The 18,429-nt window shown below is 34.9% G+C and overlaps 1 protein-coding gene across 4 annotated transcripts in view; it reads right to left on the reverse strand.

Moving 5' to 3' along the window:
- Positions 1–10,548: 10,548 nt before the first annotated feature.
- The window catches only part of LOC106470999 (neuropilin and tolloid-like protein 1), a 169,922-nt gene continuing 162,041 nt past the window's right edge, over positions 10,549–18,429 (reverse strand). For all 4 annotated transcript variants that reach the window (XM_022400480.1, XM_022400470.1, XM_022400477.1 and 1 more), the window contains 2 exons: positions 14,361–14,486; positions 10,549–12,216 (listed from right to left, as the gene is read on the reverse strand). In XM_022400480.1, coding sequence (XP_022256188.1) covers positions 11,483–12,216; positions 14,361–14,486 — 860 coding nt within the window. In that variant the 3' untranslated portion in view covers positions 10,549–11,482. The remainder of the gene's footprint in view (positions 12,217–14,360; positions 14,487–18,429) is intronic.

An 18,429-nucleotide genomic window follows, 5' to 3' on the forward strand; every position in this document is an offset into this window, starting at 1 on the left:
AATTATTACACCAAGATACCTTTCTTTCATGACACTGTTAAGGTTATTTTTATCCAAATTATACTTATAAGGATTGCGTATTTCAGCTTTTACTATTAATGAGTATACATTTTGGTTTCTACTATCAAGTATGAATCTAGACTTATGCGTATTCTCTTGTTATTTTAATTCATTTGTTTACCTTGCTTGTGTTGTGAAGGTAATCACAAACGCTTGTTATCCAGTAAAGTTAGTATCAAGCTTACCATATAGTGCCATCTGTTATACGATGTTCCTTTATTTCTATTTATGGCAACACTATTTTTTGGATAATTTAAATAGGCAGTCATATGAATGCATTATAATAAGATTGCTCGGCTGTGTAGGTAGTGCTCTTTAAAACTTCAGGGCAAATAATGTACAGTTTGTATCAAAAATTCTATGCACCTCAGCTTCTTCTCAGTTATAACATGTGTAGCAGCAATGCGAACCTTGAAATTAGTTAACAGGGTTATTTCTGATGTGAAATCGATGCTGGAAACTGCAGCTAATCTTACTTTAGTTTCCTGAAAGAGTTCTCCGAAGTCTTGTAACGACAACATCTCATTTCCGTCTTGATCCTCTTGTAATGATAAATTGTGCTTGCCTGGGCTCATTCCGCCCACAAAGTACAAAGACCATGATTTCCAAATTGTCTATCTCGCAGGTAATATGCGGGTGTAATAATAAAAACAGGGTGTCCCTGTCTTTTGTATTCTCGTCAGGCCTATATTGAAAAACTCACTCATCGGAACCATGGTTTATTGCCAGGTTGGGACAGAGTCTAAATTAAAGAAACTTGTTTGTTGTTTTCATTAGATGAAACTTACCACTATAAAAAACTAAATGGCGTTTTTTTTTTCTAATTGGAATCGTGAAAAACCACTTTCCATCGTTGCCGTAACAAATAAAACAAATGAAATGTTACGTGATTAAAAGAAACAAACTAAATGATTGAAGGAGTTCAGAATGTAACTTGTTAAAGAGGGAACTAAAAACAGTAACGTTCTATGTGTGTCTTTAGTGAAAGAGCATGTATTAACAACACAATTCGTGTACTTAGATCAAAATAACAACATAGCATGTATATTTAGCAAGATAATTCAAAATAATAACACCCTACATTTATTTAGTTAGAGAATTTAAATTCACACTCTGTATTTCTTTAGAGAAAGAACAAAACATAACACAACATTGTGTTTCTTTAGCAAGAGAATTCAAAATAATAACACCCTGTATTTATTTAGCTAGAGAATTAAAATTCACACTCTGTATTTCTTTAGAGAAAGAACAAAACATAACACTATATTGTGTTTCTTTTGCAAGATAATTCAAAATAATAACTCCCCGCGTTTATTTAGTTAGATAATCTAAATTCACACCCTGTATTTCTTTAGAGAAAAAACAAAAAATAACACAACATTGTGTTTCTTTTGCAAGAGAATTGAAAATAATAACACCCTACATTTATTTAGTTAGATAATTTAAATTCACACTCTGTATTTCTTTAGAGAAAGAACAAAACATAACACAACATTGTGTTTTTTTAGCAAGATAATTCAAAATAATAACACCCTGCGTTTCTTCAGCGATAGAATTAAAACACTAACTCCTGTGTTTTTTACTGAGAGATAAAAAATAATAGCACTGCGTTTATTTAGCTTATTTGTTTTATGGTCACATACTCTTTGTTTGTTTGTTGAGGATTTTCACGCAAAGCTACACAATAGTTATTTGCACACAGCCATCCCTAATTTTGAACTGACAAACTGAAGTGGAGGAAGTTAATCAACAACACCTACCGCCATCTCTTGGGCTACTCTTGTCTGACCGAAAAGTGGGATTTAACCGTTATTGTTATAGTTGTCTCAAACTGCCTAGTACATGTTTTGTGGCAACTAATCAGATAAGTTCTAATTATCTTAAACTACTTTCATGACGTCTTCCCCTCCACTCGTGAGATTTTTATGCATCCTAATGCATAAACTGGATCATTTATTTATGGTTAATTCATCTACAAAACATTAGTTTTATTCCGTTATTTTAATGGTGTCAAGAGGGATGTCAGGTTTTTCTGAACTCTATGTGTTATCAGTTTGGTGGATGTAAAAAGCTTATTTTATCGTTATTCTTCTCGCGTGGAGTTCATATCCTATTATTTTAATATTTATTCAATTTTGTTGAATGCTTGCCTTCTCTAGCATGATAAACCATTGCAGATAGATCGATATTACGGAGCCTGGATATGCTCAGGAATTCTAACTTTTGTTAGTCATTTTATATTGCCAGTGTATTTGAGTCCTTTTGGTTTAGTATGTATTACATGAGATCTTAGTGTGTTGTGGCTTCTGAATGCTGTTCTAACTTTATTATGTTTACAGATCTTTTGTATGTTTCTAGAGATACCTTTGTCGTAGGGGAATATGATTGTGTGTGTTAAGTTTTCCTGTTTATTCTTAGTGTTTGAAGGATTTGTGCGTAAAAAGCGTACTTACAAAATTATGGTAGGGGGCTAAATTTTAAACACTTTAGATTCATATATATACTTCAGATAAAGTCGGATAAATTTATGTTTTTTTTTATTTAGTTTAAATTTACAGCTAATTCTAATTAAGAATTTGTGATGAATGTTAAGTTTTTCTTAAGATTTTTATTCAAATTTCTATTTAAAAAATCAATGGAGGGCTTTAGCTCCCATTTTCTAACCTCATATTTTGCTACGCCCATGTGCATTAGTGAATAAGTTGGATACTCGAAGCTGATCATTTTATGTTGTCTGGTTATAGTTGTCACTTTTCTAATTTCTACAATATGGGTTGCGCCCTTAACATGTGAGGATATTTTAGCTATTGAGAGTGATATTGTATCTACCAAATATCTGGCCAGAGGGTGGCAGTGTTCGTATTTGAAATTAACTATGGGACAACGAGATTGGATCTTAGATGTGTGGTGTGATTCTGTGACACATTGATTGTTCGACTGCTTTTTTCTGTTCCAATTTCCATTTGACGTTTATTGAGGAGGTGTTTAACCATTTCTGCTGCGTTAGCTGTTGGCTTGTTGGGTTAGATTTTTATTTCATTGTAATTTTAATCTTCAATTAGAACAGTGTTTCCAAAAGTGGGAGCCGCAGCCACCCTAGGGGCCGTGAAACTTTTTCTGGGGAGCCGCCAAAAATGGGCTGAAAATAAAGATGCTGAATTAATTTTAATTCTAAATAAGCAATAAGCCGATACAAATTATGTTGAATTAATTTAATGATACAGTATGTCGAAAGGAGATGTTATTGTTTTTACTACGGCACTGTTTTTCAACCACCATGTTAAAGTTATAGGTAGCGGGGGCCTCAAACTTTTTTACTCACATCAAGGGAGCCTCAGACTAAAAGAGTTTGGGATCCACTGAACTAGAGAGTTTGGAACTAAATGCTGCATATCACCATGGTTACATTGGCATTACCTTTGTCTGCTGGTTGAATTGTTTTGGTGTTATCTTTTTCAACTTTCTGTTTAATTTTATTTATTTGTGGTGTAATAAGGTTGACGTTTCATGGCATTTCTATTTCTAGTAAGTTTTCAACTGCGTCTTCTTTGTCTGTAGTTATATCTAAAGTGTCTATTTTGTTATGTGTTAAAGCGAAGTTAAGTCCTTTACTAGTACACTTTCTTCTGATTCTACTAACTGTTGTTTGCTTGCGTTTATTACAATGTTCATCGAAGTGTCTGTAGTGTAAGTAGACTTCTTGTATACACACAGTGAATTAAATTTCTTTATCTGAATTTATGTAGTGCATGCGTCTGTATTGTTATGACGTTTGACTTGCTGTGTGTAATATTCACGTAGTGTAAGTTATCTCTTGTGTTATATATTTTATAAAGATCGTTAGTATTATTCTGGATCTTGTTTTTATTTATGTTGTGATATTTAATACTGATTTGTAACATGGTTTTATTAAGTTTCCTAGATAAGCTTTGACAAGGTCAAATGTTCATGTATAATTCGACCTAGCAGCTACTAATCATCTTGATATCCTATCGCCATTTCGCAGCATATTCAATTTTTGATCTCTCATGAACTGACCCTTTTTCAGTTTTTCTAGTAGTAGCCAGTTTAGATTATCTCTGTACTCTCATTGGCTTGTTGGATTAAGGTGACCACAAGCTAGCCCTGTAGAGTTACCAACCAGAGAAGACAGAATTATCACAAATCAAGTTTGGCAGCTTGTAATCAGTCAGCTAGCAGAGGTGAGGCTGTTTACATAGTTTGTTTTAATATTAATGTACGTGTAGAGATTGATATGGCCGTTTGACACCTGAGAGTGTCTGGAGGCAATCGGTCTGTATCCTTTTGTGTCATCCAATTTCTTACTTAAGTCCGCTATTCTTTCACTTTATAGTTCAGTTATACTTAGTTGACTACATGTCATTTAATATGTTTAATGTCCAACATTCAAGTCTACAATAAGATACATCTTCTGAATCCTCCGAACTTCTTATTTTTCTTAGAAAAGTCAGTCTTTATAGTAACTAATTTTCAATAAAGATTAACTTAAGTAAATTTTATGTGTGTTGTAGAAATGTACTATGAGTTTAATACTGAACCAACTATTTTTGTAGTTTCTAGTAGGAGAATAAAGAACTAAAGATGCATTGGACTTAAATCACAGGTTCATGAACCCAAACCTAAAGATCTGTAAGATATGAATTAACGGTTCATGAACCCAGACCTAAATATGCGTAGGTTTTGAATGACAGGTTCATAGATTAAGGCCTAAAGATGTGGAAAATCTGAATCCCGGATTCATGAAATTAAAAGTTGAGATGTGAGAGATTCGAGATAAAAAACACACAGTTAATCAATAATGAAACCCGTACTTCACATACCGATCACATATTACACATAGTTAGCCCGCATTTCACACATTAAGACCTATTTCACACACTAAACTCAGAAGTGGTAAATCATTAGGCATATAGGCAACATGGTTATTCTAAAGAACATAAAAGTTATTGAAACTTATAAGTATCGTAAACCATTACATTTATAGCCAATATTTATTTCAAAATCTTACGGAAAAGCTTGTTTTTTAAAATCAGTAACAGTTTTTATATAGAACACTTTTACACATTCAGATCTTGTGGTGGGTTGATCAAAGTGATACAGAACGCTTCATCATCCGGAAACAATATACACAACATGGAAACGCCAATTTAAACATTTAGATCTTATGGTGGGTTGATCAAAGTGATATAGAACGCTTCATCATCCGGAAACAATATACACAACATGGAAAAGCCAATTTAAACATTCGGATCTTATGGTGGGTTGATCAAAGTGATATAGAACGCTTCATCATCCGGAAACAATATACAGAACATGGAAACGCCAATTTAAACATTCAGATCTTGTGGTGGTTTGATCAAAGTGATATAGAAAGCTTCATCATCCGGAAACAATATACACAACATGGAAACGCTAATTTAAACATTCAGATCTTGTGGTGGTTTGATCAAAGTGATATAGAACGTTTCATCATCCGGAAACAATATATATAACATGGAAACGCTAATTTAAACATTCAGATATTGTGGTGGTTTGATCAAAGTGATATTGAAAGCTTCATCATACGGAAACAATATACACAACATGGAAACGCTAATTTAAACATTCAGTTATTGTGGTGGTTTGATCAAAGCGATATAGAACGTTTCATCATCCGGAAACAATATTCACAACATGGAAACGCTAATTTAAACATTCAGATATTGTGGTGGTTTGATCAAAGCGATATAGAACGTTTCATCATCCGGAAACAATATACACAACATGGAAACGCTAATTTAAACATTCAGATATTGTGGTGGTTTGATCAAAGTTATATAGAACGCTTCATCATCCGGAAACAATATACACCACATGGAAACGCTAATTTAAACATTCAGATATTGTGGTGGTTTGATCAAAGCGATATAGAACGTTTCATCATCCGGAAACAATATACACCACATGGAAACGCTAATTTCCCTTTCGAGAGTAAAACCCGCGTCGAACGCGGCCAGCTGGTGTCGTTCTGCAAGTGTCTGGAACAATGCATCATGCAAACGGTGAGGTGTAGCTTCAGTAGAATTATAGATTATGTTCTATACAATATTTCACAGTAAATAATTGAGTAGTCTTCGTTATACAGAGAAACGTATTGAAGAGAAGGGATATTTGACACTCTAGAAGAAAATCATTTAACACCAACAGACAGCTGACTATGTGGGGGTCTCGACGAACAAAGGCCAGTTATTGAAGGTGGTAACTTATTTAACTTATTGTTTGGACAAGATTTATGACTTATGTGGAAAGTTCATACGGCGAGTTTCCTAGTAATTTAGCTACAATTATTTCAATTAGTGACTTTCATGAAAAAAGTGCAAAGCTTTTGTTATTTCTGATGAAAATATAAGTGTTTGGTTTCATAGCTTTGAGGATTAAATTAGAAAATGTTTTTGTTGGTATGTTTCAACACAAAACTAACTACACATTCCAACTTTTTAGTTGTGTTAAGACACAAAATTCGCACTTCTTTACAATATCTAAATTTTTAGTTGTATTTAGACGCAAATCTCGTATCTCTCTACATCTTTACACTTTCCAAATCTTCACTTGTGTGGTGCTTAGACACAAATCTCGTATCTCTCTACATCTTTACACTTTCCAAATCTTCAGTTGTGTGGTGTTTAGACACAAATTTCGTATCGCTTTACACCCCACTTCACTTTCCAAATTTTCAGTTGTGTTTAAATACAAACCTCGCATCTCTCTACATCTTTACACTTTGCAACTCTTCAGTTGTATTTATATACCAAATTCGTACCTCTCTACACATCTTTACACTTTCCAGCCCTTCAGTTGTATTTATATACCAAATTCGTACCTCTGTACACATCTTTACACTTTCCAGCCCTTCAGTTGTATTTATATATCAAATTCGTACCTCTCTACACATCTTTACACTTTCCAGCCCTTCAGTAGTATCTATATACAAAGTTTGCACCACCCCATCCTTTCCAAATCTATAGTTACGCTTGTGATAGTTCACAGGTCTAAACACCTTCGGTATTTTGCAACAATATTGTATTGATGCTAGAATAACATCTTGAAGAAAATTTTAGCATAGGTCTACATGAACTGAAATAATTCTATACCTTCACTCAGCGAGTTCAAATTTTACTTATACAAAACTGCACACATATTCAGTATTATTGTAAGAAAGAAGACAATTCAACCAAATTAGCCAATGTTAGCTGAAGGTAATCCTTTAAACCAAGGTCACGTTTCAACGCCCGAATCTGGAGTTTGATTTCCCGCTTGGACAGAGCACACATAGCCCATTTTGTAGTTTTGCGCTAAAACATACAAACAAACTATGTTTATTTAAATTTCGTGTCGTGAAAAGGCCTTGCTTTCTACGAACTTGTGGTTTGACTTTCTTTTTTTGAAAAGGAAATTGTGGAAAGAGGAGTATTCTATCTTTGTGCTAATGTAACAGAGAAAACCAAATTATAATTGTTACATTATATAACTGTGTACATGTTGTTAATGACTATTAGTCATCGACGGGATAGTTGGCGCCACCTGAGCAAATCTGATAACCAATACAAACGATAACTTGTCATATCAAAGTCATTACGTGCACCCAATTACTAAAAGTAACAGTCAAAATACAAACTACGTTAAAATATTCAATTGAAGTTGAATCCATTACATATTAAGAAATGTCTTATATGTTTTACAAGAAAATTAAAAATTAAAGTACTAAAATTATAGGAATTATGGGCGAGGAAAAGTATAATTCTTTGGACTACTCGAAAACGGTTAACAGAATAGCTTCACACAACATCAGTGAATATCTTGATATCAGGCATCTTAGATGAATAGCTTCACAGAACGTCAGGCATATTAGTAGAATAGATTTACATATCACGAGAGAATATATCCATGCCAGGCATCTAAGTGGAATAACTGTATACAACAACAGTGATATTCTGATGTCAGCCATATTATCGAAATAGGATCACATAATACTAGTGAATAAAATGACGTGAAGCTTCTTAGTGGAATATATTCACAGAATACCAGGAATAAATATCCTTATTTCAGGCATTTTCATGGAATACCTTCAAAGAACACATGGCATACATTGATGTCAGGTATATTAGTCGAATAGATTTACACAACACGATTGAATATCTTCGTGTCAGAAATCTTGGAGAAATAGGTTCACACATCACTAGTAATTATTCTGATATCAAGCATTATATCGGAATGCTTGACATAACGCGAGTGATAATTTTGTAATTGGGCATTTTATCGGAATAGATTTACAAGACACCTGTGAATATCCTTATCTCAGGCATTTTAGTGGAATAGGCCTATTCCAATAAGATGTCCGTCATCAAGATAACCAGTGGTGCTGAATGTATATATTCCAATATGATATCTGAAATAAGAATATTTTGGGCTTTGATTGAGTTCACATAAAACGAGTGAACATCCAGATACTAAACATATTATCAAATTAGCTTCACACCACACCAGCGAATATCCTTATGTTAGGAACATTAATGGAATCATTTCACACAATACAATAAATTCTGACGTTAAGCGTATTAGCGGGTTATCCAAGTTTCGTTGTATTTATTTAAGAATTAAACTGAGCAATTTAAAAGCTGCCATTATTTAATACTTTGCTTATGGAAGAAACGTGGAATTTTCATAATATATATTTAGAAATACCAAACACAAAATTCCTGGATAAATTTCCAAATATTATGCTTTAATTCCTTACCTGATGGAATGATGCATGAAATAGGGAGTTTGTAACTAGGTGACCATAAGAAGTAAGTTCTGTTCCAGTTCTTAATTCTTGGTAAAATATATGAACTAAGAAGCTTGCAACTAGGTGACCATAAGAAGTAAGTTCTGTTCCAGTTCTTAATTCTTGGTAAAATATATGAACTAAGAAGCTTGCAACTAGGTGACCGTAAGAAGTAAGTTCTGTTCCAGTTCTTAATTCTTGGTAAAATATATGAACTAAGAAGCTTGCAACTAGGTGACTATAAGAAATAAGTTCTATTCCAGTTCTTACTTCTTGGTAAGGTATATAATTAAGAAACTTGAAAGTAGCTGACCATGTGAAGTAAGTTCTGTGTCACTTCTTAATTCTTGGCAAAATATATGAACTAAGAAACTTGCAACTAGGTGACCATAAGTTCTTATCTTAGTGTTTCGCTGATTCTATAGTCCTCATACTAGTGTTTCACTGATTCTTGGTATTTATCTTACTGTTAAGCTGCCTCTATAGTCTTTATTCTAATGTTGAATTATATTGCAGTGTAGACTTTACAGCCTTACTTCAATGCTCTATAAGCTCAATCAATCAACTATATCTACGTTAGCACTCAATAAACTCAAAATTCTAGCTACCCTCTCCATATTCTTGCGATCCAGGATACCTAGGTTTGGATTTGGAAACTTTCACCTAATTCTGTCCAGTTATGCAGTTTTAAAAACATAATGTCATTATAAAGATAGTAATAATTTGAAAATTATTTTATGAGCTGTCAGTACAGCAATTATCTGTATCTTTAAGTATATATATATATAATATGTATATATGTACGTGTTACGAAATAAACGTGATAAGTGTATATATATATATATATATATATACGTTTTTTAGTGTTGTGCAGTGAGTAGCAGTCCTTAAACTCCATTTATTTATGATGAAAGTATAATCTCCTGTTTTTTATAGAAGGAAAATTAAGGGAGGGGTGGGTGGAATGTTGCAATTTATAGCAATCTGTAAGCCCTTATGGAAGATTATAGCCTGTAATTTCCCCAAACGGCTTGATGTTCGATAGGCCAACTTAAAATTCAAACTAGCCTATGTGTGTTCCAGAATAAAGAATGAACAAAGATAGTGAATCATAAGGATAAGTGAGTTACTTCGGACAGTTTGTAATACGAAATAAATGTATATTAGCATTTACCTCAAAGAAAAAAGTAGTAAAAAAGAGAGAAAAAAAGAAGGAAAATCAAAATCTAAAACTTTTGTGTTGGTTTACTTGTCGTATGAGGGACTTTGGTAGCTTTACTAATAATTACTAATTTACTTCATAATTAAGTATAAAGTGAATTACACTATCAGCAACTGTTAAGCTATAGGTACAAGATAAATAAAAATTTTAAAACCTGCAAGGAGGGATCGTAAAAAAGTAAGGAAACAAGGCTGGAGACACTATAGACAATATTTACTCAAACTACAAATCCCTATTTTGGCTCCATGCTGTTACCTAGAATTAATTATTAAGCTTAGGCGATCATAACCATGGCATTGTTATGTCCTCATTTTGTGTTACGGGGTGGTTATGTTCTGTATGTTAGACTGTATTCCGTACTTTTAAAACTCAAAAGAAACCTACATAAAAAAGAAAAGAAAACCTAATTTATTGATTGAGTAGAGAGGTTTATAAAACATACTCGAAACCAGAACTTCTTTACTTTCCTTGTTCGTACAATACAGTACTCCACAGGTTCAGAATTATTAATAAGAACTTCTGAGTTTCGATGAAAAGTTCATTCTAAACCTAAGTCACATATTTTTAATATTGTCAAAGTGACATTGTATACAATACATAACAAGGGTTTTTAACATAAGATGGAAAAAGAATGTCACGTTTTAAAGGCACATGTTCAACTTATTTAGGTTACTGCTCACATTAAATGACTACATAGCACCAACAAAGGAAATGGGAAAATTTAGGATTTTAGATACACTCGTAACTTTTTTTTTCGATAAGCATAAAAGCGGAGTAAAGTTACAAACCAACGGTACCTAACAAGGGGGTTAACACCTCTTCTTTTGTAGCTCAAAAGAACCATATCCACAAGTTTTAGTTCATTTAGTAAACAGTTGATAAATTACGAACAAGAGCAGTATCTGTTCAGGCAATGATTGCCTCCATCAGTAATGGCATGGAGGATGTTGAGCAACAACAAATTTCTATTTCTTTTGTTTCACGTCGGCACAAGAAGACGTTTCTTTCATGGAAAAACACGAACATTTGGCATGTTCTTTGAGCAACACATATGGATTGCTTACAAAATGAAACTATAATTAGCGTGAATCTTTTCTCTATGCACTAACTGTCACAAACATCTAGAAGTCGAAAGATTACTATGTCACGTACTTGATGCCCATGTCATTAAGATGACAAAAACTGCGTTAACAGAGCTGTAATTTGGTGATGTACTGTAGTGCAAATTAAACAGAAGTTCCAAATCAAATGGAGAAGACCTACTTACTAACATGTATATTATCCGCTTTCATTGCGTCACGGGAGTTAAACAACCTTGCACTGTAACCATAAAGTTCAGCCAGGGATGGTTAACAATATCTAAATCGTTTAACATTTCATGTTTGGTGATCATATTTCTGACGACAACCCCCTGGACTGTTTGGATATAACTCAACCATTGCTTCTGTGAGCTCTATTTCTTCTTCAAGATCCTCGTCTTGCTGAACTCGAAGTAAGGCTGGTCTGTTATGTTTAGGACACTGATTGTCAAAAAGGACAAGGCTGTCTGAACAGAGGGCTTCTTCTCTCCTGCGAAGGTGAGGAGGCAGAGGGGGAGGAGGTGGGGGAGGAAGAGGAGGACTTTCACTGAATCTGTGATAACTACAGTAAGGATGGTGTTGGCTGCCATCTGATAGAATTGTAATTGCTTCTTGTCTAGTGGGCGGAGATAGTGGACAGTTGTCATTTACTCTTGTCACTGAAGAACCACCGTTTGGAAACTTATCAAATACAGTCAGATCTATTTCTGGTACATAACACCCATCTTCATCTTCTTCTTGGGTTTCTGTATTGTCACTATTTCGAGATCCCATTGCTATCTTGGTATTCGGGGTTTTTCTAAATGTCCCTAAGTTCTTTTCCACACTGGCAACTTTGCGGTCCATGTCTGCCTCCATTGATGCCTCCTTGGAGCGGCGTAGCCGATACTCTCGTTCCTGTTCCTTTCTTTCTTTTATCTTGTTGTAACAGGATATGGAGATGGACAGACACATACCGAACACCAGAGCGAAGAAAACCACTAAGATGATAATCATATGTTCCGAAGACAGAACCACACTTGCTGTAGACCCTGGAAAAACCAAAGCAACATCTTCACTTTGATCTAAAATAGCACCATTTACATTGAAGATTATCGAGCAGTTTTTAATTTTGCTATAAATAATCCCCCCCCCCCAGTGGCACAGCGGTATGTCTGCGGACTTACAACACTAGAAACCGGGTTTCGATACCCGTTGTGGGCAGAGCACAGATAGCCCTTGTGTAGCTTTGTGCATAATTAAAAACAAACAAACAAACAGCTATAAATAATAATTAAAAACAATACTAAACAATTTCACGATCACATTATTACGTAATTAATAAACAGCGTGGAGTTAACCTGAAGTATTTAAGCAAAGTAAGTAACTTTCAGTTTCGCAACTCGCCGGTTACTGTGAAAAAAAAAAAAAAGACATAGAAATTTTGAAAAAATGTCGATGTCGAGAAACGCTTCAATTTTCAATGGATTATGAATACAGTTTCTCAATCGGGTTTATGCGAGGTATTCCAAAGATTTAAAGTTAAAGTAAGGAAGTAAAATATTCAACCAACAGCAGTGAAGGGGATTCTGGGTAATATTCATAAGATTATTTAAGAAGAATCGACCAAGAGATTCTGAGCACCACGGAGCGACGTTAGAAACTATACAAGTACATATCTAATCCTTGGAACTCGCAGCTTGAACTGCTATGAAAACCTTTCCAGGGTAATAATGATTTTCAAAAACACACGTGCAGAATAAAAGAGCATTTCTGAGAGAAATTGCGAAAGGCATGCAACCATAGCGATTTAAATGGTTCAGTAGTAGAAATTCTGTACGTGCTTGTAAAAGAAATATGAAATGTAGAGCGTGTGAGCTCATCTGTAAAACCGTCTGAACAACCATCTTTCGCCACTTACCAAAAGCACTGCATTAAAATTGCCATGAATAAATTTGGTGTGGGTGCTGAAGCTTGTGAAACCTCTTGCTAGATAGTTGGTAAGATCTGCTAAGACCTAAAGTAGCAGGAATAAAAAGTCCTCCAATGATTAAGAGGTAAGCTTGAGGTCTTATATCGCTGAAATTCGAGGTTTGATCTCTGCGACGGGTGTATCGCATATGATCCGTTATGCAGCGTTGCACTAAAACAAACAAGTTGAACTAAAACTGTAATAAAAAATAAGTTTTGGCAATCATTCCCTGATCGTTTTTGAATTTTCTAATACAAGTGGCTAACCGCGGCCATGAAAGTTAGCGCCAATATACGGGTCAAATTTCTAACGTTAATCTTTATCCATTAAAGAAGGATGTAGTGAATATTTTCAAAATTTATTAAAATCACAGAATGTGACTCTAGTAACGTTTAAATACGGCAGTATGGTAAAACCTAGCCAGATATGTACAATTCAGCTTTGCCATTGTCGGTAACTACCTACTGAATACCCGTAATGGGATTGCTAAGGGCGTGGGTTTAATATGGCTATTATTATTCTACTTGGATAGCTGCAACGGGACTGTTAAGGGTGATGAGTGTCTTCCATTACTGTATATTGTTCTTCATTTACTAACTGAACACATGTATCTTCCATTTATCACCTGATCATATCTGTCCTGTACTTAGTATCTGAGCATATATTGTTCTGCACTTACCAAATCAGCATAGGTCGTCTATAGTTATTAACATAACGTATGGTTCCCTCGATTTACCAACTGAAAATAGGTTATCCTTCACTTATCATCTGAGCTTATGGTGTCCCCCGCTTACAAACTGAGCAGAAGGTGCATGTTCGGTTAATATTACAGGACTCTCTGTGTTCAGCTTGTAACTGAAGGCCATCATATGTTCGATTTGAAAGTGAAGAACACCATATGTTCCATTAGTAAGTAGATGACACCCTACGGTCAGTTGGTAAGTAGAGGAAAGCATATGTTCTGGTAAAAACTGGAGGACACCTTCTGCTCAGTTTGTAAGCGGGGGACACCGTCTGCTCAGTTTGTAAGCGGGGAACACCTTCTGCTCAGTTTGTAAGCGGGGGACACCATATGCTCAGATTGTAAGCGGGGATGGATTACTCAATTACTAACATCATATGACATTTTCCACTTACCAACTGAACCTATGGTGTCCCCTACTTACCAACTGAATCTATGGTGTCCCCTACTTATCAAATTAACCTGTCATATTCTCCACTTACCAACTGAGCATATGGTGTCCTCCTCGTCGTAGCGGTATTTACAATTGAAATGTCCATTACACTTAAGAGCTTTGGCCACACACGTGCCGTCTCCACAGTCGAACTCTTTGGTTTCGTCACATTTCTCTGGAATAGAAAGTTTAACTGTAAACCGTATTGTGTTAAAAATGTTTATATATATAGCACTGAACAAAATACTGCACCCACGTCAATATATCTTTGCTATAGTAAAGTTAATCTTTAATTTGGAATGTTCACTTATCTAAATATCAACGAAACGTTCTATCCTAATACACTTTTGTTTTAACCGCGATAAAAATCACGAGCATTGTTGATTAATACCGTTAACACACAACGGGTTTAATTGAATTCTGAACATATTTCTGGAATGTCATCAAAATGGATCTACAACTTTTAATAATTATTCTGCAAATTAACCAGGTGAAGGATGATAATGCGGCCCTCCCAAACTGTTAAACACGGTTGTAACAAGTCTGCTAATCTCTGTAGCATTGTATTCTTAACTAACTTGAAGCAGGTTTCGTTAACAATACTGCAACTCGTTATTAATACCCCAGCCTGTGAAAGGCCTAAAAATAAAGTGCTGTAATATTAACAGTGTGATTTACTTATTCAATTATATCTTCTGTGTGCTAAAACTAATTCAGCATCATTAAACACTAAGATGAGGAATGTCACTAAATTAATAACAAGTAGACATGATCTAATTTGTTCACACATAATACAAGACATCCATTGGCACTAAAAAGGACAAGTAAAGAAACAAAAATGTCAGATCAAGCCGCTGTGATTCATGCAATCTCTCCATCTGCATTGTTCCTCGCAGCCACAGCTACAGCGCCCTCCGGCAGTATTTCAAGGCGTCTTCGCCCAGCTAATCAGTATCACGTGAAAGATGCCGCTGTGAAATCTATATCCCTCGGAAGTTATTCAAGGCGTGTTTGTCGAGCTAAATACGAAATAGGTAAAACGATACCGCTCGAAAATGCTATTCTGATCTCGATGTTATTAATTAGACTATGACAAAGGATTATAATTCTCTGTTTCCAGACCTTTGTGCTGTATACGATGCGGCAAGCTATAAGAAGTATTAGAAAATCTGCCGAATTCTGTCCAATATAATGAAAATGTAGTCGTAATACACTCGAGGCACAATAGTTTAGTTGACTAAAATTAAAATCACGGGTTGGAAGCCCGCCCAGTCTCAATTTTCAGGAGAAACTTTACTTATGCAGGATGATTAACCACTCATAAAGTTACTTTATGAAGAAGTGTTAGTGTGACAATATCTGCAAAATAAATAAATAAAATAAAATAAAAAAGAAAAGAAAAGAAAGAATAAATAAGTATATCTGTGTATATAAGTTTAAGATTTGTTTTAAAGTCAACTTAAGCGTGTAAGTAAGTTAACGTAAGTTCAGGTAAGTTGTCTCAGATATTACGAAAAATGGGACGTTTCTTTAAACGTCAATCAAACAATTAAAAAAATCGGGTTGCTCTTGGTTGTTTGTTTGTAGTTAAGCACAAAGCTACACAGTGTGCTATCTGTGTTGTGCCCACCACCTGTATTGAAACCCGGTTTCTAGCGTTTTAAGTCCGCAGACTTACCTCTGTGCCACTAAGGGGGGGGGGGTCTTAGTTGATGAGCAACTTTAATGTTAAGAAAGCTCTCTCATGGCTGAAATAAAAATTTCATTTTGTGATCTTACTTTTTATTATATATATATATGCTGCTATAGATTAATGAAAGGTTACTTGTGTTTCAAGGGCGTAGTTTGCAATCCGGGCGACTATGACGAGAACATGCACATGTGTAATCTTATAGTTTCATAAACTTGCGTCTTTTTGCAATCAGTATTTGGTTTATTTCATTTGAATGTTTGAAAATGGTGTCATGTCGATATGCCGTATTTGGAAAATAGAGTCGAAGTTAACATTTTTCTATGTAACTTAACCTTCTATCCAGACATATGTGATAACTAAACAGCGCTATCTGGTAGCCTAATCGGTAATGGTTTACGCTCCGAATGAGTGGTTGCCCCTTCCAGTATTTAAAATAATGCTGATATACTGAAATGCTAGTTTACGATACAAAACTGTACTATGTATAAAATATAAATCGACTGCTTTGAATGGAAAATAATAATACAAGTTCCAAAAAGTCTCAACATTCACCTCTCCCCTCCTCCTTTCTAATTTTCTTTCTTCTCAAAAGTTTTACGTATGAAGCATAAAACAGTCTTTTCATGAATTTGTATAAGGTATGATACATTTTGTCAAACAATTTATACAGTGTAAACATCAGCGAATTCCTGCTCTTTGCCTTTAGCGTTTGTATAAGTATAACACAATTTTTGAACATACATTTTTCAATGACAAATGGCAGTAGACGTACTGCCCCTCTTTATAGAGAATAATAAAATTACATCTTGACTGAATGATTAAAAGACAATTTGAAAACTATCAGGAGAGACTTCTACTCAAAATTGAGGTAAAACATTTAATGGGATTCGCAATTAAGAAGAATAAGTAAATAATACTCCGACACAATATTGAATAAAGTAAGTTTGACAGTAGAAATGAAACTTTCTTTTGTCTGGGACATAACGTTGCAACTAATAACGCCAAAACTTATTAACCGAGATACTGGAATTAAAGAGTTCTTATCATTTCGGCGCGTAAGTAGTTTTAGTAATTCTAAGAATTTTATGAGAGAATGAAAAATAACTGTCTATGAAAACCTTTATGAAACTTTTCACGCATTACTATTAGAGTAATAGAGGAAGAATAACTTAGAGAACATGAGTCTGCGTAACGGAAAAAGAGTGATAGTAACTTAGTTTGGTTTAGCTTGGTTTTAATTTCGCGCAGAGCTACACGAGGGCTATTTGCGCTAGCCGTCCTTAATTTAGCAGAGTAAGACTAGAGGGAAGGCAACTAGTCATCACCACCCACAGCCAACTCTTTTCAGCAACGGATAGTGGGATTAACCGTCACATTATAACGCACCCAAGGCTGAAAAGGCGAGCATGTTTGGTGGGACCCACTACTCTCAGCAACTTGGAGACGAAACTTTGTAATGGAGTAAAAATAAGAACAATTTGGAGAACAGATGAGCCAGTACTATGAAAGCAGAGCAGCAGGTGGAACATACAACTCTGTATAGCTGAAGAAAAGTAAGAGAACAAATGAGCCTGTGTAACGAAGAAAGAGTAAGTTGGAATATTGGAATAAAGTTCGACTAAACCACCAAAACAGAGGTAAATAAATTATATTTAAATCAGCACTAATTCCGTGATCAAAAACAGAGCAGAGTTAGTGCAACACAAGGTTGAACAAAAAGTACGAAAACCTATACTAAATTTTTGAAAAGAAATTGATGAATAAATATAAATTCATATACTACATTATAGAAAGGTTTAGTTATAGATATCTGCATATCACATCTGCTATCTTAAATGTATCATACTTTTTCAGATTAGGCATTCTATACCACATTATATTAATTCACTTTATGTGTTTGCAAATTTGTTTCTTCGCGAACTCCTCCAACAGATTGGATTTAGCAGGACCACACTTAGCAGACAGGTTCAGGGTGGTCTGGGGATGCCCTTTGCTATATGGTGTGGACCCAAACATTTATTTATTTGTGGTATCAGGGGGAGCTAAAACACGTTCGGAAGGCCAGCCAGGAATGATGGACTCTAGGAATAGGTTTTTAGGGTCGCTGAACTCAAATCTGGCCTTAGATTTTGCGTTCATGTACCTCCCCTTGGGATTCTGTGGTGCCATTTTAAAACTGTGGTGCTATCCCCCTCACAAGCTAGCGTGACCAAACTTAGCACACGTACTCAGCTTTCAGAAGCAGATATCCTAACTGTTTTCTTTTGGGTACCTAACCCCCCCCCCCCCCAGGAGTAGCTATAGAAGTAATTGGGGTTAAGGAAGCGCGGGTATTTTATGCTAGTTATTATAAAACTTCTTTACATTTTTGCTTATTTGCAGTTGCAAATCTTTTCATAAGAGTTAAATTTTATGTGGAATTTTG

The sequence above is a fragment of the Limulus polyphemus genome, unplaced genomic scaffold (genome assembly GCF_000517525.1).
Source record: "Limulus polyphemus unplaced genomic scaffold, Limulus_polyphemus-2.1.2 Scaffold109, whole genome shotgun sequence".
Lineage (NCBI taxonomy): Eukaryota > Metazoa > Arthropoda > Merostomata > Xiphosura > Limulidae > Limulus > Limulus polyphemus.